Source organism: Vicugna pacos, chromosome 25 (assembly GCF_048564905.1).
Source record: "Vicugna pacos chromosome 25, VicPac4, whole genome shotgun sequence".
In the NCBI taxonomy this organism is placed as follows: domain Eukaryota; kingdom Metazoa; phylum Chordata; class Mammalia; order Artiodactyla; family Camelidae; genus Vicugna; species Vicugna pacos.
In genome coordinates, this window is record NC_133011.1 from 6,831,761 (window position 1) to 6,856,731 (window position 24,971).

The 24,971-nt window shown below is 48.4% G+C and overlaps 1 protein-coding gene across 2 annotated transcripts in view; it reads left to right on the forward strand.

Moving 5' to 3' along the window:
* PTDSS1 (phosphatidylserine synthase 1) overlaps nucleotides 1–24,965 on the forward strand; it is a 59,966-nt gene extending 35,001 nt beyond the window's left edge. For both annotated transcript variants that reach the window (XM_072949483.1, XM_072949484.1), the window contains 8 exons: nucleotides 1,854–2,005; nucleotides 5,040–5,181; nucleotides 7,066–7,178; nucleotides 10,233–10,298; nucleotides 15,518–15,617; nucleotides 21,275–21,343; nucleotides 21,995–22,064; nucleotides 23,892–24,965. In XM_072949483.1, the coding sequence (XP_072805584.1) occupies nucleotides 1,854–2,005; nucleotides 5,040–5,181; nucleotides 7,066–7,178; nucleotides 10,233–10,298; nucleotides 15,518–15,617; nucleotides 21,275–21,343; nucleotides 21,995–22,064; nucleotides 23,892–24,001 (822 nt within the window). In that variant the 3' untranslated portion in view covers nucleotides 24,002–24,965. The remainder of the gene's footprint in view (nucleotides 1–1,853; nucleotides 2,006–5,039; nucleotides 5,182–7,065; nucleotides 7,179–10,232; nucleotides 10,299–15,517; nucleotides 15,618–21,274; nucleotides 21,344–21,994; nucleotides 22,065–23,891) is intronic.
* Nucleotides 24,966–24,971: the final 6 nt, after the last annotated feature.

A 24,971-nucleotide genomic window follows, 5' to 3' on the forward strand; every position in this document is an offset into this window, starting at 1 on the left:
GCCGGGTCCACCTCCCGAGCCTCCGAGGCCTCCCCCGTCACCTCCTGTGCTCCGGCACCTTCGTTTCTTCAGCTTAAAGGTCCTGTGTCCTTCCTTCCCGCGGAGCCGCCCTCCGAGTGCCCCCCTCTCCCCGCTGCCCGTCCACGGGCCGTGCTCTGTGTTTGTACACCTGGAAGGAGGGCCTCTGGCCCTTCTCCTCTGAAAGGATACTTGACAAGGGTCTCTTTTCTGCTAAACGTTATGCCTCGAGGGCAGGGCCCGTGTCCCAGACCCCAGTGCTCTGCCTCACACTGGCAGCCGCTCCCACATCCCCAGTGAGTGAATGAAGGTGGCTCCTTCCAGCCGCGACTCTACTCTGCCCGAGGCGTCTCACCCCCGAATCTGGTGCTTTTAGGAAGGCTCTCAGACGGACGGATGGTCCTGCACATCCCGTCCCCTGCATAGGATTGTTTCAGCAAATCTGTGTCATTGGCTTCTGCTGAAGTTCCCCTCTTCCCTGCGTCTGTTCACGCTCCATCTCATGGCTTGGATCCCGGGAAAGCACACTGGGGGCTGCGCCGCCTGCCCAGGGTCAGAACACGGCCACTCGCCATTACACCGGGTAGCTTTCTGTCTTCTCGGCCGCAGGCACATCAGGAAGGCAGACCCCTTGTATCTGTGCTGTTTTACAGTCTATGAAATGCTTTCATGGGCAGTTTTAATTTGTAGTATGTATTACATTACCTCAGAGTTTGTAATTATGGGGTTACCTCTTTGCAGAGAACTGCCAGGCATTGTCTTTGTAATTTCAAACCTTTATTTTAAAATTTTTTTTCAGTTTTATTAGGTAGAATTGTTGCAGTTTAACTGCATATATACAATATATTACATATAAATACATATACACAGTACGACTGCACATATTCTTCAAATATACATATATGTTCTGTTCATTTCAGCCCTTCTTAAATGTGGGCCTGCACACAGCACGCCATGCTGCTCTGGACACAGCCCTTGATGGGCCCTTTGTTTCAGACAAAACTGTTTCCATGAGAGACTTCTGTTCCACCCTTAATCTCTCTGTTCCCTCCTTCTGGAATGTTCTCATCTCCATCTCTTCTCTCTTGAGATCGGCCACTCCTGTCCCTGAAGACCCCACTCCAACCCATCTTCCTTCCAGAAGTCCGCTGCAGTTGCTGTCCGAAAGAACAGCTCTCTTACTGTCCCCAGCATTTGCACTTGTGTCACCATCCTAACACAGCTCACCTTATGTTGCCGTTCTGAATAAACGTCTGGCTCCTGCCCTTGAGATCCAGAACCCTGATCCAGTGTGTCTCACCACCTTGCACATCATAAGCACTTAATAAAAAGATTATCATTGCAAGCCGATTTGTGTGAGATTTCCTATTAAGCTAATTTAAAATTTACCCACTGTTTTACCCAAGTTATCTGTGGACTTTTTCTAAAATGCGCAGCTTGAATTCTCAAGCTAATTTTGAGGATTCTGCCAGTGCTCTGTAGGCAGGTGTGAAAACTTTTCTCCCCTTCCTCTCCTGAATCTGTCATGTTTACATCAGCCAAGGTAATTTGGTAGTATTTTTCAAGATGAATCATTTCTTTAAAGCCCTGTGTCCAAAAAAGAGGAGCTGTTTGGATTAGCAGTATATGCAAACCATCCATGATATAAAAAAACAAAAACCTGATTACAGACCTTGGTTTTTTGTTTTTTTTTTTTAAGGACAGCACGAAAATCTGAAATGTCAACAACTTTTCCTAAAAGAATATACTATTAAAAGGAAATGTATCTTTCTGCGTGATACCCCAGTTTTTTGTTTTGTTTTCTTTTTACAACCATCCTCTCTTGTGTTTCTCAGCTTTTCTTCATGCATCTTCTGCCCAATTTTGCCGAGTGCTGGTGGGATCAGGTCATCCTGGACATCCTGCTGTGCAATGGCGGCGGCATCTGGCTGGGCATGGTCGTCTGCCGGTTTTTAGAGATGAGGACTTACCACTGGGCAAGCTTCAAGTGAGTCGCCTTCTTCCTGGCCGTGAGTCACAGGTTTTCACAATGTGTGTGTAACTGCCTCAGTAGCATGCAGCCTTAGCACGGTCTTTGATAATAATGAATAAATTATGCATTGGTAATTGGGACTCACAAATGATTATAAACATAATTTCAGGCATTGATCTAGAAAATGCTAAATCGTTTATAATTTTCTCAAATTCCTCCTTTTATCCTTACGCCTGTACTCAGACTCCCATTGCTGGATTGACTAGTCCCCTGTCCCCAGGTTAACCCCTCCAAGCCTTCTGCCACCATTGCTTGAATGACCTTAAGAAAACAAAGGTCATCATGTCCTTCCCCTGTGATGGCCTCTCATGGTCCTTAGGACCAAGCCCATGGGCTCGGCAGTGAGGGCCCTTCGTTCGCACCCTCCAGGCACCCAAAGCCTGAGCCTGTGCATCAACCCCTCTCTACCTGCCTTTGAGCCGTGTTCCCATGGCCAGGCTGGCTGCTCCTTTTCTTTCCTGACTCAGCTCACTTGTCACCTCTGCAGGTCATCATCTCTGACTCTCAAATTCACACTGCATGTCCCTCCTCTGCTCCGTGAAAGGCAGGGCACACCCCCAACCCCGTCATTCTTTATCCTGCTTCTCTGAACTTGCTCCTTACTGACCATCACAGGAGCCGTGCCACTGATCAGGAGGAGAAAACAGTAGTGATGATGAAAGTTTGGTTGTTTGATTGTGTTTAAAACTTCATTCATTTATGTAACAAAATATGAGCATTTTCCTACATCATTAAATATCCTTCTAAGGCATAATTCTAAAGAGCTTCTTTGTATCTCAGCATATGGATCAATCAGAGTCTTTAATCAGGTCCCGTGTATGGTCCTTCAGTTGTTTCAAAGTTTTCGCTTTGTATTTATAAAGAAAGCTTGACTGAACATTCTTGAACATATAGCTTTGTGTGCGTCTGACTTTTTTTGGTAAATGAATTCTTAGAAGTAGAGTACATAAGTTTACATTCTGCAATGTGTACATACATCACTTTCTTTGAATTTTATTTTTAAACCTTTGTCAATTTTATCGCATATAAGATTGTGTGATACTGAATTTCTTATCTATTTCTATTGGATTTTTCTTCTTTTATCCAGGCTTTTAAGAGTTAAGGATATTAACACTGTCAATGAATATGACTTTATTTTTCATTTTGTCATTTCCCTTTTAATTTTGTTTGTTGAAGGTTTTCATTTGAACTTCAGAAGCGTTTAATCTTTTTGTTTAGGTAAATGTTAACTTGTATTTTCTCCTAGTTCTTGATGGGTTTAGTCTTTTTCTTATAAGTAAGTAAATTCTGTCTCAGATTTATTTAGTATGCGATGTGGCGGGGAGATTTCACAATGTTACTGTATTTTATGAACCAGTTTTCCCCACCCCTGTCGCTAATAATCATTTCTGTGGCTGCTGACCTGAAAGGACACTTTGTAACACGTTCAGGGCAGTGTATGACGTGACAGAAATATGGCTGTGCTGGGCGGTGCTGTGAGCAAGCGTCATACACCGTATCTCATTTGAGCCTTAAGCCTAGCACTTGACGCTACCATTGTAGTATTTGTTATACTTCCTCAGAGTTTGTAATTATGGGGTTACCTCTTTGCAAAGAACCGCCAGGCATTGTCTTTGCGATTTCAAACCTTTTTTTTTTTAATTTTTTTTTTCAGTTTTATTAGGTAGAATTGTCTTCCTTTAGTGGTGATCATACTGATAATTCCGTTTAGTAATTCGCCTAACGACACCCGCTAGCAAGCGGTTGAGTCTGAATTTGCATCAGGTTGTCTGGCTCCTTAAACACTGTAATGCCCCCCTATTTTCATGCATTTATGCTTCAACTTCAACTCAGGAATCAGCTTATCAAGTCCCAAAACATAAGCCAACTAATAAAAAAAAAAATCCTGTTGGCAGTCTCAAGTTACGTTAACTATCTTCTGAATGAATGGTGATCAGGTTGGATTAACCTCTTCACTACATTAAGGATTCGAGTTCTCAGTCACACTGTCTCTGTTTAGTCCTGTCTTCCTCTGCCTCTTTCCACGAAGTTTCGCCATTTTTGAATACAGGACCTTCATTATTCTTGTTTATTTTTGGACAGTCTCTGTTTTTGTGTCGTCCCTGTGCCTCGCATCTCCTTGCTGGGAGATTTTCTCCCTGCAGGCTTGTTGACGGGCAGGTGAGTGAGCGAAGGGACAGACTTGGTTTCCTCCCCCCTCCCCCGCTGCCCGCAAGAATAAAAGGCCTGGTCTGTTCATCCTCATGCCGTCACACTTAGCACGGTGCCTGAGACCTAGAGGTCCTTGATACACGTCTTTGTTAAATTAAAAAATCTTTACCATTTATTAAATGCTGGTATCTTAGATCTCAGCTCTCCTGGTCCGGCACAAGGGCCAGAACACACACCCAGCCCGGAGCCTGACGAGCTGAGCCGGCGTTAGCCCGTTCCTCTGTCTGAGCCCGAATGGCCTCCTTGGTCGCGCGTGGAACTGTCTGTTTCTGTCATGGGAATATGAACTTTCTAACTGAGTGATCTCTAGGATTAGAAGTAAGAAAGTTGAAAAATCCCTGTTCATCACCCCAAACTGTTCACATGACTGAGGAAGAAAGAGGGAGAGGAGACGCTGTGGGTCACCTCAGATAACATGGCGCATGTCCCGTCTTACTGAAGCGCCCGAGGTGGGGGCTGAGCCGAGGGTGGGATCGTGCCATTGCTGCCTCCTCCTCCTTCCTGGCCCAGTTCCAGGTGCTCGTCTTTAACGTCTCAGCTCCTTTTGTCACCAGGTCACACACTGAGGCCTGCGGTGGCCCGACCTCTGTCACCACTGACACTCCCCTCAGGGGGTGCTGCTCCCAGCGCTTCACCTGTGAACAGAGGCTGTCGTTGGAGAGACAGTTCAAATAGGAAGGAATCTTTTTCTAAAAAGCTTGGTTATAGAATACTCAGTGCAGCTTTTTTTTTCTTCCCCATCTCTCTGATTTTCACTTGGCCCGTTTTCTTCCTGCAGGGACATCCACACCACCACGGGGAAAATCAAAAGGGCTGTCCTCCAGTTCACTCCTGCCAGTTGGACCTACGTTCGATGGTTTGACCCCAAGTCTTCATTTCAGAGAGTGGCAGGAGTCTACCTTTTCATGATCATCTGGCAGGTATTTTTTTCAGATGCTCAGAACTAGGGGGAAAAAACAGAGACAAAATAAAAGCCATCCTAGAATTTATCCTGCAGTTAGTTGACACTGCATGCCAGCTCGAGGCTTTGGAAGAGAGAATCTTCTGCAGCTGACATAGAATAATTAAAGGAAGTGCAGTTATCACACCTGAGGTCTTGCTTCATCGTGGAGGCGTTTTAACATGTGGATCTTGGAATTACAAATTGGAAACAGATTAAAATTCCCTGAAAAACCTCGGGCTCAGCTTCCATCACCCAGTGCGTTAGGCACTGGATTGCTTTCTGCAGTGCTCACTGTCAGGACCAGAGCATCCATGGAAGGCTGCTGCTTGCAGTGCACATTCAGTGTGTGAGTGCTGAACTTGGGCCCCAGCTGTCCCCACTTCGGGTGATTGGTGGAGAGCTAATTGAAGAAGCCCTCTGCCACCTGTGGGGACCTGGGTCCTCCGCAGTGGTGTCGACCGTGGAGAGGGACTCTCGCTCCAGGCAGACCACGATGTGACTGAGGCGACTCAGACGTCAGGGTCTCAGAAAGGGATTGCCAGACGTTTTCCAGAGGCAGCCTTTTTTAGGGATTCTCTTGTCTCTAAGCTAACTGTTTCACAACTTGGGGAGACGCACTGAGGGAAACGATGTTCATCTGAGGAGTCTTTCAGATTCACTAAACGTGATATTTTGAACACACATGTATAAAATACTTCCAGCGTAAGGAGAAAATCGGCACGTGTCACTTTAAAGTCGGGCAGATGGACGGTACTAATGCCCATCTCCATAAATGGAGTTCCTGGCCACAGCAGTGTATGCGGCTAGTTAAATAGTCCCCCGTGTGTAAAGAAAGGCATGTGAATGACTGCGATCAGGTTTTACCTTCCAGGGCAGTGTCAGGGGAGGTAGAGGTTCTTTTGTATTCTGAGGGCCGAGGAGTGTTTGGATTTGTCGGGAGAGACAGTGAGTGTGCTCCTAGGATGCAGCTCTCCACGGACACGCTGTCCTCTTGATGGTGAGCACTGTGCTGTGGTCAGCGTTTCCTGTGTGGTGTTGATGAGTGAACTCTTTTTATTTTATATCCTTAAATCAGCACTAGGGGGAAGGACGCATGTTTGATGTCGCTGTTGGTCTGTATGATGTGCTCTTAAAGCAGCGACCTTCCCTAATCTCTGCCCCTTGCTCAGTCTGGAGGGAAGAGGCAGGAGCACATGGGCATTGAGCACATCCCGGTGGAAATCTCTTTTGTGCCACCAAGGACGGATCATGTGGTGTGCTGCCCCTGCTCTGCCCTCGGGGACAGTACCGCTGCCCCAGCCGAAGCCTGGGCCAGCCTCCACACCCGCTTCTAAGAGCTGCCTTTGGTGGAGGCTCTGCTTGGTCCCAGGCATGTGCTAAACAAGTCCATAGTCATTGCTCAGTGACGGATCTCAAGCTTCTTCTGGGTATTAAAGAGCTGGCTTTCCTGCAGTCGGACTTCTTTTAGACCTGGCCTGATTTCTGTCAGGCTGCACGGGTGTTCCATGGCACAGATCTGCTTCCATGATTTCGCTGTCCTCAAATCATCTCTCTCCCAACTGTCCCAGAAGATCACACACACCAGCCAAGTGAGAATCACGCGAACCAGGAAACGTGACAAATGGCTGGTGCCTCCTGTGCCCCTCCCACCACCCAGCACCTCCCCAGACCCCACTTGGCTGGTCTCCGTGTTGTACTGGTTGTTACCCAGTTTAAACAGCAACCCTTTGAGACCTGATACATTTTCTGAAAATGCTTTGAACGTACCAGTTATTTTTAGTTGTAGACTGTCCATTGAAGGAATACATGCTTATGACTGAGCACAAAGCGTGGGATTGACTAACGCCTCCTTGTTTTGCAGCTGACTGAATTGAATACCTTCTTCCTGAAACATATCTTTGTGTTCCAAGCCAGTCATCCGCTAAGTTGGTGTAGAATTCTCTTTATTGGCTGCATCACCGCTCCCACAGTGAGGTAATTCTGTGTTAGCCTGACTGTCATTGAGCATGTTAACTTGCTCTGTATTCTCCTGTTTAAGGGAAGTCACATAAACTAACAGATTTTCCATGAAAATATCATCTTAAAAAATTATACCTGCAGATAAATTGGGAGTTGGGGATTTGCAGATACTAACTACTATATATAACATAAACAACAAGGTCCTACTGTACAGCACAGGGAACTATATTCAATACCTTTAATAGCCTATAATGAAAAAGAATCTGAAAGGGAATGTATGTATATAACTAAGTCACTGTGCTGTACACCAGAAATTAGCACATTGTCACACAACTCTAATTCAATTTAAAAAAAATTATACCTCCAGAATATGAAGGAAATATTTTGCTTCTCAGACCTCAGTAACAGGAAGACCAGTACCACATAATTATTTTCAAAGCCCTTTATGATCTTCACTGCTGTCCTTCTTTCCCCTCGTAACATCCTGTTTAAAACAAAATGAGTAACAACAGATGGTGACTTTTTTTTTCAATGAGATTACAGAAAAATACAAAAATTTTTTATGGTAGATTGAAGTCATAAATGATGTTATTTTTAGAATGAGACTTTATTAGCTCTTTCAGAGGCAATAATTTAATTTCCTGTTTAAAATGTCCTTCCTGTAGTCCTCCAGGGCAGTGGGGACGCACTTGTGTGTTCGTGCCGTGGTCCCCATACATTCGTGATTCATGTCAGGCCCTAGAGATGAGGCACTGTTCAGAGACTGTCCCTCACATGGACCCATCCCAGTGAACTTCAAAGCAGAACACTTTCATTTGTTTCCTTGTTTCTGTTTAGAAGTGGCATTTGGGTTTTATAAGTTTTTATTTATAAGTTTTTATTTGGGTTTTATAAATACGGAGTACCGGCATTGATCAGTAGAAACACCCACAGTTTCTGCACGGCTGATACATACACAGGCTAAGCAGTTGAAAGGGTTTACTTACTCTTCAGAAGCTGTAGGATAACTGAATTTGTCATTTCTAATGTGCTTGCGAGCTGTGCACGTAGAGGGTCTCATTTGCCAGGGAAAGTGGGCGTTTTCCTTGGGCAAAGCCCCCTCACCCCCAGCTAGAACCTCCTCTTGTCCTCATTCGCTATTACAAATATGTTACATTTATTACATATAATATATGTATGTGTGAATATATATATATAACAGGGAAATAACAGCTGGTAAACCACAGCTGTTCGGCACTTTATGAACCAGTGGTCTTTTGGAGTAGTTACCTCATGAATGCCGTTTTCCCCTTGGATTGGAGCCTCCCTACTATATTTAACATTTGATTTAATTTGAGGCTTACAGTTATTTTCAGGAAAGATTATTAGCAGCAGTTCCCTCATAAAATTAGGAGCAATCAACAAAGTCAATAAACAGGGAAGGAAATCTCTCATAAAACCGGACAGCAGACCCCAGGTGATTTATCATGAAATTCCAATATTGTTAAATATTCAAAACAAAAACTAGAGACTAAAAATCCAGCGTTTGGACTTTTTCAGAGCTCTTCAGAATTTATGCTAAACCTTATGGATTTCTACACAATCCTTTTTGTTTAGAAATTAGCCACTTTCTGTGTTCCCATACCTCTTGAGGCTGCTCCTCTGTAAGGAGATAATTTGACAAGCTTCTTAAAAAGATGAAAGTTCTCTGACAGGTTCCAGCACAGCCATGCTGGTTGGCAGACGCCAGGCCCTGAAAGGAGAGGCAGCCCCTGGGCTTTGGTATCGATGACACATACACACCACATCTCCGTTTTCCTCCTTTTTGGTTAGACTCTCACATGCCTCTGCTTTGAGAAGCTGTTTGAGTGAGCATTCTTTTAACTTAATGATACAATGTGTGACATAAGAGCATGGACACAGTTAGAGGTGAAATAGCTGAGCTGGCGAAAGCAAATTAGGTAATGAAAATGCAAAGTTAGAGGAAAAACCTGAGTTCTTTACAGCTAGAATTCTTCACTCGAGCCTTTGGGGTAAAGAGGCGATAGTTCATGGATGAACTTTAGGTGTCTATGAACCCCTGAAGCTTAATGCAAAATTTTGGATGCGTGTTTCATGTGACTATGTCATGGCTCTCATCAAACCCTCAGAGGAGTCTGACCACACATCCCCCCACCAGAATAAAAGCTCTAGGTTCAGATGCAGCCCTGCAGGGGTAGGTTGAGTTTCGGGGACAGGTGTGAGACTCCAAGCCTGCACTGTCCTACAGGCAGCCACCCTACGTGTGGCCCCTGAGCGCTGGGAGTGTGGCCAGTCACCCTGAAACGTGCTATATGTAGAATACACACCAGACCCTGAAGACTTAGTGCAGAAACAATATAAAGTACTTCTTTATAATGTTTTCAATATATTGGCTATATATATATATATATAAATAACAATTATTAAAATGAATTTCATCTGTTCCTTTTCACTTTTTTAACATGGTTGGTAGAAAAATTTAAATTGCATCTGTGGCTCATACTGTGTTTCTGCTGGGTGGCTGCTTTGCTAAGCCTTTCCACCCCATGTCATCACCTCCTTTCTGACCATGTCAGTAACATTCAAAGTCATTGGCCTCATAATGGGTGCAGCTGCAGTCCCATTCCAGTTTCTGAGCCACAACTGTGAATATCTCTTGCCCGGTTACAGTCAGCAGCCTTTGTCCTGGAGAGAGCACAAGGAGACAGTTAATGACCGTGCAGGTGACCTTCTGGAATCATCTCCCTGGAGAGAGACTGAAGTACCCCCCTGAGGTGGCTTTGGCTCAAGGCTGTGGGCATCTGTGTCTGAATCAAGACCACCTTTGCCCATAACCTGGCTCTTTAAACCATGCTCCCCTCCCTCCAACCTGACCCGAGTTCTTAGCCTCATATGGGAATGTTTCCATAGGCACTGACTTCCTGTCCCCTTGAATAGAACTAGACGGGGCAGCTTGAGTATGTGGAACAAGGCAGACCTTTTTCACAGTCACTCTGTCTGTGATTGAATTCCACGCTGACTGGCTGGTCTTCCAGAAGCTCTCAGTGAATTCCACCTTTGTTCTTTCAGACAGTACTACGCTTACCTCACCGACACGCAGTGCAAACGCGTGGGAACCCAGTGCTGGGTGTTCGGGTGAGTAGTCTGTTGCTGTGGACGTTCTAAACTAATTTAGCCCCTGCATTGCATTGGTTATTTCTTGACCCTTTGCTACATTCAGTGTAATCTCCCTGTGAAGGCTTGATGTTTTTGTATGTCTCTCATTTTTCACATTCCTTTTCTGCTGTAAGTTTAGAGTAGTTAATTGGCAAATTATAGAAAGAAGGTGTAGGAACTGCTTTTAAAAAAAATATTAGGAAACCGAAAGAGATTCTCCCACTTGGAACTTGGAGACCTTGTTTCACGAAATGATCTAAACAGAAAATGAATTGTTCAAATTCCCCATCAAATCAATGGTGAGTTTGGGACAACATCTCCTGATGGACTTAACCACACTTCATTACTTTCACACCAGAAAGACCCCACGGAACAGCTGCTTGCTGTATACCAAAGTCTAGTTTTGTTGTCCCTAAGAGAACTAACACATGGCCACATGGTCACAGTTTATTATCTCACTGCAGATGCAAATGCTGTATCTGCATTTACTATTATTTAAATGATTTGAGAGAAAGCATAGGCTATCTGGTTTAACCCCCAACAGTAAGTGTCAGGCCCTCCTCAGTGTCTCAGATAAGTGGCTGTTCTGCTTAAAACACCGTCAACAATTCACCATGCCATTTAGCACCCGAAGTTCCGGAGCCGTCCAGCACGTCTGTACGTGAAGTCTAGCCTCTCAGGCAGCATAGATTCAGGACCACTTAACCTAGGCTCTGAACTGAGAGTGACAGCATAAAGAGATTCTGATGAAAACCCCAACCGATTTTTAAATAGAGTAACCTCTTTTCCAGTTAAAAAGTAATATGCCCGCGTATTGATAATTAAGAAGAAACTGCAAATCTCCCAAAGACATCAGCTGTTGAGCCATAATTGCTGCTAACACTGCATTGTCTTTCCCTCCAAATGATTTCCTGTGTGTGTGTGTCCCCAGCTCTCATTCTGGATTTGAGGGGGTTACTCAAGTTAGATTTAGGCAACTTTCCCACCACCCTCTTCCCCAGAAGACAAAGGGCCACTGTCATTGTTTCTCATAGATTCTATGATGTAAACTAATTTTTCTACATGAAGTAGCTCAAAGGGCGATAGGATGGCTCTGATCTCTAATGTCAGTGGTCTGGCGGGAGCGACAGCGTACACATCTCCCAGGTTCTGAGGCCTGGACCACAGGGCGCGTGAAGGCGCGGTCGTTGCATCACGGAAAGGGGGCGGTTGGCTTCCTTACTGTCTTGCCCAAGGAAGGGGGGACCTTTCTGCATTTGAGCTCTTCTTCTGCCGTGTACTTTGCACGTGCATTTTTCTCGTCACGTTTACAAGTCTGTGCCAGGGTCTTATTCTACTGTGGGTGGATGTATCTTCCACAGAACTGTGTCTGCTCACCTGTTGAGGAAAAGGAGATGGAGATCGGAGAGAGAGGTGGTGTTACAGCCAAGTTCTCTTTCTAATTGAGTGGCCAGAAAATACAGTCCCTGTGGTGGGAGAAATGGCCCAGAGGAGCTAGGCTGGAGACAGGGAGCGGACACAGCTACAGAAAAGTGGTGAAATCAGCTGAGCCGGACCGGGGCGCAGAGGTCATGTGGCTGAGGGCGCTTTACTGAGAACTGAGGGCTCCCAAATGGTGGCATCAAGGCTGGTGAACCTTGAGAACTAGTGGGCCGTGCCCTCAAAATAGCAGGTCCCGCCGCATAAGGCACGCAGGGCGGACCTGCCCGGCACGTGGACCGGGGCAGGAGCTGCCTCCACGGGGTCGATGCTGCCAGCCCGTGACACTGAAACAGGGGGCCCGGCCTCCAGTCTCTTCTCTGTTCCCAAGAAGCCACCGGAAAGGTGTCTTTGCTCGTCCTAACCAGACCTGGAACCTCACTCTTGAACTTCTGGAGCTGTTCCTGGCACCCTGTGGGGTTGTGTGATGCTCGTGTCACACGTGTACACACCTCGCTTCCACCGTGTGAGGGTCAGCTCAGCTCCCGGCCGGCCGGAGAGCAGCTGACCCACGGCCCGAGCCGTCCTGGGAGAAGGTGTGTGCACCTGCGGGGCAGTGTTTGTGGGACACACGCAGGGTGTGGCATCCTCAGAATCCAAGAGCAGGTGGTGTTGGCAAACTGAAAACTTTGTCTGCCTCTCGAGGTTGGCTTTTTCACCCAGCGCATACACCCCAAGCCTGGAGCTCCCGTGCCCCCGGTGTCAGTCGCAACCCTGCTCACATTCTTGCCCTGCTCACCGAGGAGCTCCCTGCGTGGGGCTCTATGTTAAGGCATCTTTATTTCTGAGAGGGGAGCAAAGAGTAAGTCAGTAGATCAGCCAGGCAGAAGCACCTCAGGCAGCCCAAATGTTTGTCTTCTGACCTTGCTTCTTCAAGATAAGGATGCCCCGATGCACTGAAGGGAGTAGGAACCCCTGCTAAATTCCCTCCAACCACAGTTTGACCGCCTTGCTCTGTCTGGTCAAGATCTGAAACACTGACATTTGCATAAAGTTAAGGTCAGAGGGGTGCGAGGGAGGCCCCTGGGGTGAGGAGGTGGGTGCTGTGTCCCTGAACCCACTCTGTATGGGCTCCCACGGTGCCCAAGCCTTTGGCCTCAGCCCTAAACCAGCAGCCAGCTGAGCCTTGTACAGAAGCAGTGTGGACCCTCCAGAAGAATGTTATTCATTAGGACTTTCTCTAACGGACAGGGATAATGGTGAAGGGCCGTGGCTGGTGATCAAGTGTCCGGGTGATTGTTGGGTTTCTTGCATCCATGTTCCCACCGCTTCTCACAGCTCCTGCCCTGGTCCTCGCCCTGCATCGGAAGCTCCCTGCCTCTCTCTGGTCTCCTACAGCAGTTCTCAGTTCAGCCGCCAGAATGATCATTTAAAATGTAAAACAAATCATGTTAGACCTTCTGCTCCAAACCCTCCGGGGGCTCCCATGTCCTTCAGACTAAAAGCCAAGCTCTGGGCTGGTCCTCAAGACCCCTGTTACTCTTTATCCTCACTCTGCCCCTTCCCTTCATCCCTGACCCGTATCCCCACCCAGTCTCTACTCAGGTCACCTTCTCACTGAGACAGCCATGTGCCTGGACAACAGCTTAGCTAAGGTTCCTCAGCACATGGGATCAGATCATATCTAAAGTTCCTGACTGAAAAGCTCTGGTCTTTAGGACAAACTTCAGGTCGCTATGAAGTGAGTTGAGTAGGTCCTGACCAGCATTTTCTGAAAATGAAATAGAGTAGGAAAATGTCAGAGCGAGAGGACAGTTGTTTTGTGCAACCTTTGTCTCAGTTGTGTGTGTGTGTGTGTGCGCGCACGCGCACGTGTCCTGGGTCACGGTGAGGAATGTGTTTCCTGCCATGGGTCTCAGCCCACAGAAGTTTGAGAAACACAGCTCTAGGGTGCCTCCATCAGTTGAATATCCAGAAACCTCCCACAGTGAGCTCCGGGTGTTCTGTCTGGTTACGGGCAGACAGGCACTCATTATTTCCTGCGCTTGACCGTTTCTGTTGTAGTCCTTCAAGAAGTGCCAGCCAGAGGTTACGTATCTTTCCTGTGTCCTGGGGCTGGCACCCTCCCCTCGCTGTGTGGCTGCCCCCTAGTGGCAGCTCGCTGGCTAGACTTCAGTGTTAAGGGGCCTCCTGCGTGCCTTACATGTGAGGGACCTTGTTGGGGCGGGGGCGGGGGGAGGGGAGAGGGCGTGGTCTTCAAAGATCCAGGCAACCACTTCTAAACCTTGCCTAGTCAGGACTGGGGGAACAGAGACAACATTCAGGAGACTTTCTGCTTTGCCCAAGTGGTTCTGACTCCAGACATTCCCTTTTTTAAAGCCATCCATCCATTTGACTGTGGCGGTGACTTTTGTGTCTGCCAGTGGGGAGGGGACCCAGGGCCTTCTGGGCCCCTTCCTGCCTTTGTAGAGATTATCTGTGCAACAAGACCAGTCCCTGATTGTCCAGATTCCGTCTCGGGCAAGGAACACCTGAAGTGGTGTTGTCTGAAGCTGGCTATTCTTAGGCAGCCTTTGGGATCCCACGACCAGCTGTGTCTCCATTACCTCATTTGTTCTTATCTTCAAGCTCTGATCCTTAATAAAGGTCTGATTTTAATATTTATAAATGAAGATGTAGAATACGAGATAGGCTTTTTTCTTTGATGTTTTAATTAAAGAGTAAAAACATGATTTTTTTTTAACATTTTTGTATTTAGCAAAATTGCTTATAGATGAAGAGAGGATAAAGGGTTTATATTGTCATCAGAACCAGGGCACATTAAATCTGGAAATGTTGGGATGGCCGGGAGGGAATACGGTTGCCACTTTGAGTTTTTGAAAGACTCACTTGGAAGATTCACACGTGACTGCGGAGGGCAGAGTTAGGACGCACAAGGAGAAGGAGGCAGAGACCAGCCTGAGACAAGGAACAGCTTCCTGACAGCTAAAGGGACTGAGTGGTGGAAGGAGCTGCCGCAGACGTAGTAGGCTCCCTATCCCTGCGAGGGCTCCGACCGGGGGGGGGGGGGGTCCCTGCCCAGCGCTGGGACGGGCTGTTAGATGATGCCAGGTGCCTCCAGCTGTGAACACGTACAAGCTGAGATTTTGGTCTATGAGGAAGGAAGACGTAAAAAGCATTTCATTATTTCTGGAGCAGGTTAGGGGGATGAATAGGCAGGGCGCTGAGGGCTTTTAGGGCAGTGAAACTACTCTGTATGATCCTGTAGTGGTGGATACATGTCACTGTACCTTTGTCCAAACCCACACAGCGTGCGACACCAGGAGTGAGCTTGGATGTGAACTGTGGACTTTGGGTGACTGGGATGTGTCAGTGCAGGTTCATCTATCGTGACAGATGTGCCCCTCTGGGGGGCGACGTTGATAATGGGGGTGGCTGCGCATGTGTCGGGGCACAGAGTGTAGGGACTCTGGACCCTCCCCTCAAGTTTGCTGTGAACCTAAAACTGCTCTAAAAAATACTCTGAAAAAAGAAGAGAGGAGTAACAGTAACATAAACTTTACATTTAATCTAAATATGTAGTTACATATATACTGTATATATTATTTATGAAGAAGCACAGTGGGCTGGTACAGTGTCATTTGGTGGGGGACCTGCTGTGTTAGGGGCAGAAATCTTATGATCAGTTGAGCCTTTTGGTGGAGTCCTGCATCTCTCTGGTGACGCATTTGTGCTCTGAGAAGATGGATTGGTATTTAACCTCTTGTTCTGTCTAATAGGGTCATCGGTTTCCTGGAAGCTATCGTTTGCATAAAATTTGGACAAGATCTCTTCTCTAAGACCCAAATACTCTATGTTGTGCTGTGGCTTCTTTGTGTGGTAAGTCATTACTTTCTTACCCAAAAGTGTTAGCTAAACTCCTCATGGTGTCCTAAAACAGAATGAAACGAAACCCTCTTGTTCACTAAGATTCCTTAGAAATTCATAGACAGGACTTTCGACTTGTAATAACCCAAGATTGGCCCCTCGGCTGAACTTCAAGAATAAATACAGGACCATATGGCACCCAAAAGCGGCCACCTTTGCCGGTTCCAGTCAGACGCCCCCAGCAGGTGTGTTATACCCTCGTTTGTTTCATCTGCACGTGCTAAACATTCCAGGCCTGCCGTGAGGGGACAAGGACAGTTATAGTGCCCTGGATTACTGGACAAGGCTTTATGTACAAAGTGACGGATGGTGGGTTTTAGGCCACGTGACATGTTTTTGAAGGTAATCAGATCATACGGTTTCTTCCCTGAAGGCCGACTTCATCGGCCAAGCCTGGGTGGAGGGAGCTTCCTCGCTGAAGGGAAGAGCCCCAGGGACCTCCAGCCCTGTAGTCCTGGGGCTTCTCCTTCATCTTTCAAATGAAGTAAGAGCTTACCTGGCTCAACATTCTTCGGTCGCCCTTTTTCATTTAATTGTTTTGGTATTTTGGAGAAAAGTCTTACTTACATTTAAGATTCTTCACTTTTACTTACCTGTCCTAAAACTTAACTTGGGCTTTTTTTTTTTTTTTATAATAATCATGGAAAAGAAGAGAGAGTAGCTGGCCCCACCTGTACCCATCATCCAGTTCCAACAATGATCAACTCCTGGCCAGTCTTGTCTCCTTTTATTCCATGCTCACTCTCCCCACCCCAAATTACTTGGAAACAGAGCCATCTTTACTATTTCAGGATGCATATCTAAAAGAAGAAAAGAATACTTTTTTGTTTAATGCAATCACTGGACCATTATCACATCAAAAAAAGGATGAATAATTCTTTTTTTTTAACATTTTTTATTGACTTATAATCATTTTACAATGTTGTGTCAAATTCCAGTGTTCAGCACAATTTTTCAGTCATTCATGGACATATACACACTCATTGTCACATTTTTTTCTCTGTGAGTTATCATAACATTTTGTGTATATTTCCCTGTGCTATACAGTGTAATCTTGTTTATCTATTCTACAATTTTGAAATCCCAGTCTATCCCTTCCCACCCTCCACCCTGAATAATTCTTTAATACTGTCAAATAGCTAGTCAGTGTTCACATTGCTGATGTTTCCTTACATTTTGTATTTTTCAACAATTTACTTGAATCAACATCTGCTCATTCACTTGGTTGGTGTGCCTTTCCGTCTCTTTTAATATAGAGTTTTCCCTTTGTCTCTAGTTCTCTCTCCTTTGCAGTTTATTTGTTGAAGAAACAAGCTCTTCTGTCCTGCAGATTTTGCCCCAGTCTGAGCTTTTCTGATTCCAGCCTTACTGTAATTTAACAGGTATCTCTGTCCTCAGTATTTCCATAAATTAGTAGCTGGATCTAGAGGCTAAATCAGATTGAGGTCTAATTTTTTTTTTTCTTTTGGCAAGACTAAACTTTGTATTTCTAAAGCGTTTCTTACTGCCTTTCGTGGTGTCTGTTTTTAGGGTTACTTGTTAGAAATCCTGCCTGTCAGAGTGCCTTGAGCCTGTTCTGTCCTGTCTTGAACAATGATGGAATAATGACCTCCTTTGTGCTGAAATTCCACAATGTATTTTTTTCTGTCACAGATGAGACACAGGGGCTGGTTAGGGGAGTGAGTCAGATGTGCGGGGGACCTGAGCATTTCTCTCTGGCGTGTGCACCCCAGGCCTGTGAATTGTAGCGGGACCAGCAGTGAATAGCAGGCAGGACTGGGTGCGGCCCTCGCCTGGCGCCACCGGGGCCATGAGGACCATGGGGAGGTTGAGGCGGGCAGGTCTCCTGGGACATGGGCAGATGGCCCTTCTCCCGACGGCCCATTGCGGGCCTCCCCCTGGGGCGTCAGCGGCCAGAAAGTTCTCCCAAAGGCCGTGTCCAAGGACCCATCTCTGGTCGCCCAGCTGGTGGGGACCCTCCAGTCTTTCTCTGAGTTTTAGAGACTTTCCTCACTGTTTTCCCGATTAGGCCGTTTTGCTCTGCCTTTGTGTCTGTGTGACTGTAACTTTATTGAGGACCTAACCCGTTTCTTCTCCCAGCAGTGTCTCCTTCACAGTCCCTTGTAAGTCCATCATGGTTCTGGGTGCTGGTCAAAGCCGCACCTGAGGCTGGAACCACAGGTAGATGATGATGATAAGACTCATTAATGCCTACGATGTGCCAGACGCTGTTCTGAGCGCTTTACGTGAGTTGCATATTTGATCTTTACGCCTCAAGGGGAGATACTTTCTTACCTCTTTTTATAGATAAAGAAATCAAGGCACAGAAAGGTTCACTGACTTGCCCAAGGTCACACAGGTAGTAAGTGGCAGAGCCAGGGCTGAAGCCAGGTAGTCTGGCTAAGGGTTTCTTGGTCCACCTCCAAGGAGCTCCAAGTGCACGTGAGAATGACACGTGCAAACTACTGATGTGCAAATACCGTAAAAGATGCATGTGCACGGAGGAGCCCTGGGGAGAGCACCAGGCCAGCCAGGGGTGAAGCTCCCAGAGGCAGTGTGTGAGCAGGGTCACGGGGACCATGGTGAGCGGCTCCCCCGCCTCTCGGGTGCCCCAGTCTTAAGACCGAGGCCACTGCTCCCTCCCCTCTGTCACTCTTCACGTCGGGGGGTCATCAGACTCTATTCCTCCCCCCAGGGAACCCCCCTCCATCCCTGCCCACCACCTCTGCTGCTGTCTAGACACCGTTTCTCCAGGGCAGGTCCTGAAAGAGAGGCCGTTAGCTGGGGTGATTAGGGGTCCCCACTGCCTTGCACATTTACCAGGAACAGTGGAAGCAAGGTCCTGGCACATTTTTATATTCATGGACTTTATTAAAGGTCGAGACTGGTCTCAAACTTAGAAGTGAGGTGAACCTTATTCAGGAAGAGAGTGTAAGTTACAGCACACTGAGAGAAGCAGAGCCCCGAGTTACTCTCCCTGCTTGGGAAGACAGCGTCCTCAGAATTTGAGGCGAATTTGGAAGCAGAGCTCCCGGAAGCGCGCTGGGTAGCAGGCTGCTCCAGCAGCAGCTGTCTGACGGGTCTTGGTGAACGTGATGCTCGTTACCATGACCTGGAAGCCACACCCGGGCATGTGCGCTGCCTTGGCTCGCAGCCCACACGTTTCTCTATCTTTTTTTCCTTCCCGCCCTTTAAACAGAATATGCACAATTGCTCTTTTAAATCTAGGCCTTGACATTTGAAGTGGGTACGGCCCTAGATTTCCACCGGTGTGATTGCAAACAAGCTTTTGCCCCCTGGGACAAGTGCAAAATGGGCCTCTTGTACCCAGGTGAAGGGGTAAAGTTGGCAACCTCAGCAGGCCCTTTGCATGGCGATGGTGATGATAAATAAGCCTGTCGTTCAGCACCTGCCAGTGTTTGCCTGCCCTGCCCCGGGAAGGGAGAGGACGACCCCCACGCCCCTGCCCTCTGGTGGCTAAGATGGGAAATGACAATCGCCCCAGCCCTCAGGGCTCCCTTGGTCCAGCGGAGTGACAGGTCTCTGGCCAGCCTGCTTCCCCACCCTCACCGCACAGCCACTGACTGGTCCGCAGAGGTGGCCCTGCCCTCCCTGTCTCCCCCTCCCTGTGTGAATCCTAGGTCGACCTGTTCTGTTCTTCATTAAGGAACTAACACATCCATAGGCTTACACACTGCAGGTCCTCTAGTCTTCCCACTCTGGCTATGCTGGGAAAATGGCACCCTTAATGGTGGTGTTTATTAAGAATCTGAACAAGTACTGGAATATGTTAAAGATTAAACATGGTTTTCATTTTATAATTTTAATGTATTCATTCATTGCCTAATTTTTTTCACCGGGGGATGTGAGCTTTTTCTTTGAATTCCTAGTGTATGCCAGTTTGCACACGGATTTAATATAAAACGAGCTAGTGAGTCTTCTTCTGTTCCATGTTGTCTCTCCGCCATGCCACTGTTCCCACTTCGTTCATGTGGAAGGAGAATGGCCAGCTGGAGCACTCAGACTCCTTCCTTTTCTGACACTGAAGATGACGCTATGCGCCCGGCAGACCCTCAGTCAGTGTCGCTGACGCGAAGGAACTGGGCCAGGGCTAGACTACAAGCTGCGGCGATGCGAGTGCACAGCCCTGCCTCCCCCGCAGTCTTGGCTCCACAGTCCCGACTGTGGGCTGTGCGGAGGGTTGCTGCCGGGGTTGGCTCTTCCTGTGATGCCTTTCTTTCTCCAGGCATGAATGCGTGGACAGATAAATGGACAGACGTATATAAGATGTGGAGACATAAAAATCAGTATTTGTCTCGATAGCCATCCCTGAAATTCGATCCAGGGATTATAAAGAGACCTGTGTTCTGGCTTCAGTCTTGCCACATATTAGCTGTGTGTCTTTGGGAAGACCACTGACCTCTCTGAGCCTTCACTGCGTTACTGTGAAATGAGGGGAGTTGAAATTAATCTGTGAGGCAACGCCTCTAGATCTAACGTTATGATTCTTAGAAAGGGTTAAAAGTATGGCAGAAGAGAAGATTCCACCATGATTTCACAGCTGTTCCCACGGTTGAGTCAAGGTGACGGGTCCCTAGCAGGAAAAGAAATGGAAGAGATGGCGGTTAGACCTTGAGGATTTGCTGTCAGTGTCCTTGCTAAAGCAAGGAATTCTGAAGAAATGTAACCGCAGGACGGGCCGTTGTTTTGTTTGGTTTTGTTTTGGTGATTCACTTACACTCACGAGGGGACCGGGAGGCCTGGCTGGAGGGCCTGGCCCCAGTTCCTCTGATACAGCTCCTGGCTCCTTCACTGCCCTGTCCAGGCCGCCAGGAACTGTTCCCTGATTTTCAGGCTTTTGATACATTTTTAAGCTTTGGATTCTTAGATACTGTTCTTTCCTTAACTCAGAGGAAAATTTAGGGCGTGGCCGGGGCCAGTGGGGACACTGAGCGATGCGGGGGTTATCCTGGCCCCGGGGTACCCATGGGCCACACCCTCCTCTTTTCACACAGGGGCTCACAAGACATTTATGTTTTTCTTTCCCTGTCTACTTAGCCGAGAAAAACAAAGGCAGCCAGAGCTGGGGTCAGAGTGGGGCCTCTGAGACTAAACAGCAGTGCCAAGCCCAGGGCAGCGGTGTTCTTCTGTGGGTGTCTGTCCTCAGAGCCCTCCAGCACCGCGTGACCTCGGGCCGCCTGCAACTTCCTTTTCATTCAGAAGTCCTCCTCCCCTCTGACTAAGTCCTCTGACTCTCTCCGGTGATGGAGGCAGGGTGCAGAGTGTGGGCGATGAAAATCAGAAACGCAGCGTAGGGTCCAGCGTGTCCTCTTCAGCAGGACCTGCAGGGCCGATCAGAAACCGCGTCCCACCTGATCCCAGGTCCAGAGATGATCTTCATCCCGACAGCAGAGTCACGCGGCAATTCCGGTCTCGTCATAACCCTTCTTGTTAGAGCTTCAGGGATGCTTCCAGCCATCCTGTGACCAGTGTCCTGGGAGAGAAGGCGGACACACGACGAGCCGTCGCGCCGGAATTCCCGTGGAAGCGGGAACTGTTTTGCGCAGCCTCACTTGCGTAACGGTTTTGTGCTTGTTTCTGTCTTCTAGGCCTTCACCACCTTCCTGTGTCTGTACGGCATGGTTTGGTACGCAGAGCACTACGGTCACCGGGAAAAGGTACAGCAGGAAGGCAGAGACGGTGCTGTATTCAGACTAAGCCGTCCTGCTCGGCGCTGCAGCCCCGGGCGCGCGCCCGCGGGGCTGCGGCCAGGACGGCACGCGGAGAGGCGGGCGCCAGGCTCCCTGCAGTCCGGACGCAGCCAGTTCAGAGTTCGTTGCCTATGGCTTCCAACATTAGATTTTAAACTGAACTACTTATTTATATTAAAAAAAAAAAAAAGAAAAAAATTCCGGGACAATCCCTGGACCAGTTTTTGGAAAGCTGGGCCTTATTCCAGGCTCTTCACCTCTTCCCGAGTCCCAGCCTGGGGCTCCCACCCCGAAACTCCTGCCCCGCCCCCCTCATGGCAGATGTGAGCGAGAGTTTCCTCAGCGGTAGTTTTTTTAAGCAAAAATAGCAGCGATTATCCTTTATTCACATCTTTAGTCCAAGGAGCTAAAGGTGCTCTCTAGGAGACTTACTCTGCGCCACCCAAGAGATAGCCTTGACTTCCTAGCTGAGCACAAGCACGGGGAGGTTCTGTGCCTGCCGGTGGGGAACCCCCAGCCCAGACAGGCAGGGAGGGATAGCGCACCCTGGCTTGCTTGCCGGCACCCTCCTCCCGGGAGCAGTCGAAGTTCCATCACCAAGCCTGCCTCTCTCTCTAGACCTACTCAGAGTGTGAAGACGGCACCTACAGTCCAGACATCTCCTGGCCTCACGGAAAAGGCACAAAAGGTACCTCTCCCTCCTTGTTATCACTCTCCTGGGGCCCCTTCCTCCCAAGGCCCAGTGAAGCGATGTAAGATCGGCATTTATCCTCTGAATGTTGATGAACGTGCGCCCCAGAGGGTCTCAAACCTCCTCATCGCACGTCTCCTGTTATTTATTAAGAAACATGCAAGGTGCGTGCAGACTCTGCCCCCCACCTCCAAAACTCACTGCATAAAAGGCGCCGTGTGGTTCTGCCTTTTCAGAGACAGGAAGATATGATGAGACACCCCCTCCCCCCGTCTCAGGCATTCTCCTGGGGGTGTTCTTGGTCTTGGCTTTCATCATCAGTGCAAAGGGTCAGGGAGAGTTGTATGCCAGGAGGAAAAGCCTTTCAAAAGAGGTGGGTCGATTGAACTGCATTTATTCAAGAGACAGACCAGCACAAGATGGGTTTCAGGAATGCAGTCAGGGATCTCCCACTGGTCTCTCTCCGAGGAGTGTTTTGGAAAGACTTGGGGCCACCTGGTTATTTTAAAGAACTAGGCGTGTGGAATAGTGACCCTGAGGAGGCTCCACTGGACAGTAATTCCTCGCAGTGATGAGCTGGCTGTGGGGCTTGACCGAAGGGAGAGAGTCGTGAATGCCAGAGATGAATTTTAACCCAGAGAATTGCTCAGAGGAATGGGGGCACTGGGGTGGAAAGTTCTTCTGAGGCATTTGGGCTCCTGAGTTCGTCTGGGGTCAAGTGCATCCCAGCGCTCCCTGGGAAAATGCTCCAGAGTACTGGTCACCCTTTCTGAGACAGTTTCTCCTGAATCGGCGACGTGCTGTGAGATGCTGATGGAAGTGGGCAGGGGGGTTCCCGAGGACTCCCTTATACAGAACCACCCCCTGTATTAGATCCATCCATGGCACTTCTGGGTTCTCCATTGAAAAGACTCAAATAAGTAATGGTAGAGATATACTTAAAGGTACACGGTTAAAAAAAAAAAAATCTGAGCCCTGGAGCAGAGAACCTTTTGGCTTGGCCAGGGGTTGTCCTCGTGCTCAGCCTGAGGGCAGAGCCAACCTGATGCCAGGAAGTGCCGAAGTTCTGACACACCCCGACCCCGAATGCCCTCTCCCCCGACCCCACCCCTCTCCCGGATCCACCCTCTACCTGGCTGCTGCCTGCTGATTACCCAGCTCCCAGCCAGTGTAGAGTCCTTCTCTGAGCTCCGGAACAAATTATAGTGTAATGGACAATACTGCCCCTGGAGACTGAGCACCTTGGGGGCGTGTGGCACCGTGAGCACGTGGCTCAGGGGCTGTCTGTCCTAAGCGCCAGGGGCCTGATTTGTCAAGGGACCTCCAGGTCAAGCAGCAGAGTGCTTGTACTGTCTTTGATTTTGTCAAGGCAAGAATCTTTCCAATTTAAGGATTTAGAAATGCTGGGGTGCAGGAGGTCCAGGTATGGAGACCCAGGTAATGCATCCTTTGGTTGCAGAGTTAGACTTGACATTCATGTGGTTCACGTTTTAATTGTCCCTCCTTCGTGCTTAGGTGTTATCTGTACTCTCACTTCTGGTCCCCATCACCATGACCACCATCCGCCCTGCTGTGTGAGTGTACAGATCCTTCTGGACCCCCCGACTCTGTGGGGTGGTCACTTGCTAGCTCAGTGCAGGGACTTCTGTGCCTTGATTTATTAAAGAGGCCACTAGATGGAGTGCAAGGACCGGTGGCGGAGCTTCCACTCTGGGCAGCCACTCGGCAGCCTGGGCCGGGGAGCCACCAGTCAGAGGCTTCAGAAGCGCGAGCCCGGGATCCCCGCAGCCCACAGTGATGCAGTGTCCTGATTCCTTTGGCCAGGTTCTGAAGACGGCCCGCCCAAGCACCCAGGCAACAACGAGAGCCATTCTTCCAGAAGACGGAATCGACATTCCAAGTCAAAAGTCACCAACGGGGTTGGAAAGAAATGAAAGACCCTGGTTAATCAAAGATGTTCCGGGGAGTGCCTAGAACTGGGAGGGGGTGGAACTGGCTGGATCTCCCTGTAAGGAGGACGAAATGCTCAGCGCTAGTGGGAAGGAGCGGGGGCTGGGTGGGGGTCATTATTTGAGAGCAAAAGCCTTGTTTCCCACAGACCCAGCCACACCGGGCGGACCATTGCCTGGGGTCCTTGTCCACTTGGGGATCTCTTCTAATTTCCGCACTTGGCACGCGGTCACTGGTAGTAGTGCATTGTGTTTGGAGGAGAGGGTAGCTATTTACTCACAGTTGCCAAGAGCAGCTTTGTGCTCACGTGTGTTGTGGACGCAGTGTAAACATCTCCAGACAGGGCATCAACTGTACAGTTCATGGACCGGTCACCAGGTTTTATTTTTCAGAATCTGCCTCTCTGTTTGACTGATGGGTTTAAGTCCAGGCCGCGTCTCTGTCTTTTATTTTGTTGTTCCTTGTTTGTAAGTGAGGACACTTAAAAGCCTTCAGAAGCCACTGCTGACATTGAATTGGGGGAAGGCTCCCCTCTATTCTAGAGGAAAATAAAAGAGGGGGCATTTGTATTACTGTCTAGCCACCTCCTCCCCCTTTTAGGACCTTAAGAGACCAGGCAGAGGAAAGGTTAGCTACCTACACAGGATCCCGGGCTTCAGAGGGGAACCGCTTTGTTCCCTGTCGGGTGTCCCTTGTCCAGACCTCTCCACAGGGCGCAGGCGTGAGCCCGCAGAGAGGCAGCGCTCCGCCCCCCCCCCCCAGCCAGGTGCCTTCTCCATATCGTCTGTCCTCCTTCCACGGTGTGTGGCTGACACTGTCCTTTAGTCCCACGTGAGGTGCTGGTGAGTATTACCTTCCTCCGTGCCATGCTCTGCAACACCGACCCGGTAGTTCATCACCTCTGGATCCCTGTTTTAAATAAAACAATTCACCTTAAAGCCCATCAAACTCTGT